Below are 1366 nucleotides of genomic sequence, written 5' to 3' on the forward strand. Positions count from 1 at the left end.
GCGTGGGGGGTAGGGTCTCACTCTAGCCCAGGCTGACCTGGAAATCACTCTGTAGTCCCAGGGTGGCCTTGAACTCACAGTGTTCCTTCTACTTCTGCTTCCTGAGTGCTGGGATTAAAGGCATATGCCACTGTGCCTGGCTTAAACGCTATTTTTATTTGTTTTAAGTCAATATGTTATCCAGGCATGGTGGTGCATTAAGGCAAGTGCCTTAACCACTAAGCAATCTCTCCAGCCCCCAGAAATAAAATATATTTTAAAAATATTTTTATTTTTTTGTTTTTTTGAGGTAGGGTCTCACTCTGGCCCAGGCTGACCTGGAATTCACTATGGAGTCTCAGGGTGGCCTCGAACTCACGGCGATCCTCCTACCTCTGCTTCCCAAGTGCTGGGATTAAAGGCATGCGCCACCACACCCGGCCCTAAAATACTTTTTTAAGTTACTGAGTGGAACAATGATGTCATCCCCTACAAGGCTCAGGCACCATTGCCGAAGAGGAACAGAAAGAATGTAATAAATATGGTGTCCAAGCTCTCACCAGTCAATCAGCGGAAATGTGGGCGTGTCCTGCTGGCACTGGTCTGCCATGAACCCTGCTGTCCCTTGCATCAGCTGGCCACAGACTCTACCTTCTCCATGAAGCAACCAGGAGGTACCCTGGACCTGACCCTGATATGTGCCCGCCTCCAGAAGAAGCTGTCACCCCTTTTCAGGCACCCTGGGGAGTTTGCCCAGGGTGTGGGCGGCGTGTTCAAGCAGTTCAACAAACTGACTGAGGGCAAGGCGGATGTGCAGCCCATCGCCGGCCGGCAGCGCTGCTTCGAGACACGGGCGAGTGATGCCTTTGGTGACACCAAGTTCTCGGCTGTGCTGGTGGGGCCGCCTCCGTTGAGCCTGCCCAGTGCTGGCTTACGTTCTCAGGAGCTGTCTGGTCCTGGCGAGGGGCCCTGAAGTTGGGGCCTCTGGCTAGCCCAGCCAAGCTCTGATCTTTCCCCATCTCCTCTTTCCTTTGGAGGCCTGACTTGTGCTCCCTGGTGAGACCATCCCTCAGTCCCTCACAAAATGGTTTTTACTTCTGTGGATTTAATAAAAACTTCACCAGTCCAAAAAAAAAGAATGTAATGGCCAGAGGATGGGGAGGAGTGCTGTGGAACTCTACCATCCAGATATGTCTTCCAGAGCAGCTTCCGGCTCACCGCACTCATGAACTCATAGCAGCTGTGGCTACCTGCACAGGATTTGTACAAGATCAGGTTCATCAACATTCCACCGCGGATCAAGGAAAAGGCTCATGATTGCTTAGAGAACACTCAGCAGTCAGCGGTTGTCTGGGCTGGAGGAGTCTCTGTACTGGTCAGTTACCCA

At 52.0% G+C, this 1366-nt stretch overlaps 1 protein-coding gene across 1 annotated transcript; it reads left to right on the forward strand.

Moving 5' to 3' along the window:
* The first annotated feature begins 520 nt into the window (after positions 1–520).
* LOC101598684 (transcription intermediary factor 1-beta-like) lies at positions 521–952 on the forward strand. Its single transcript, XM_045146566.1, has one exon. The coding sequence runs from the start codon at positions 521–523 to the stop codon at positions 950–952; it is 432 nt and encodes a 143-aa protein (XP_045002501.1).
* Positions 953–1366: the final 414 nt, after the last annotated feature.

Source organism: Jaculus jaculus, chromosome 1 (genome assembly GCF_020740685.1).
Source record: "Jaculus jaculus isolate mJacJac1 chromosome 1, mJacJac1.mat.Y.cur, whole genome shotgun sequence".
In the NCBI taxonomy this organism is placed as follows: Eukaryota; Metazoa; Chordata; class Mammalia; order Rodentia; family Dipodidae; genus Jaculus; species Jaculus jaculus.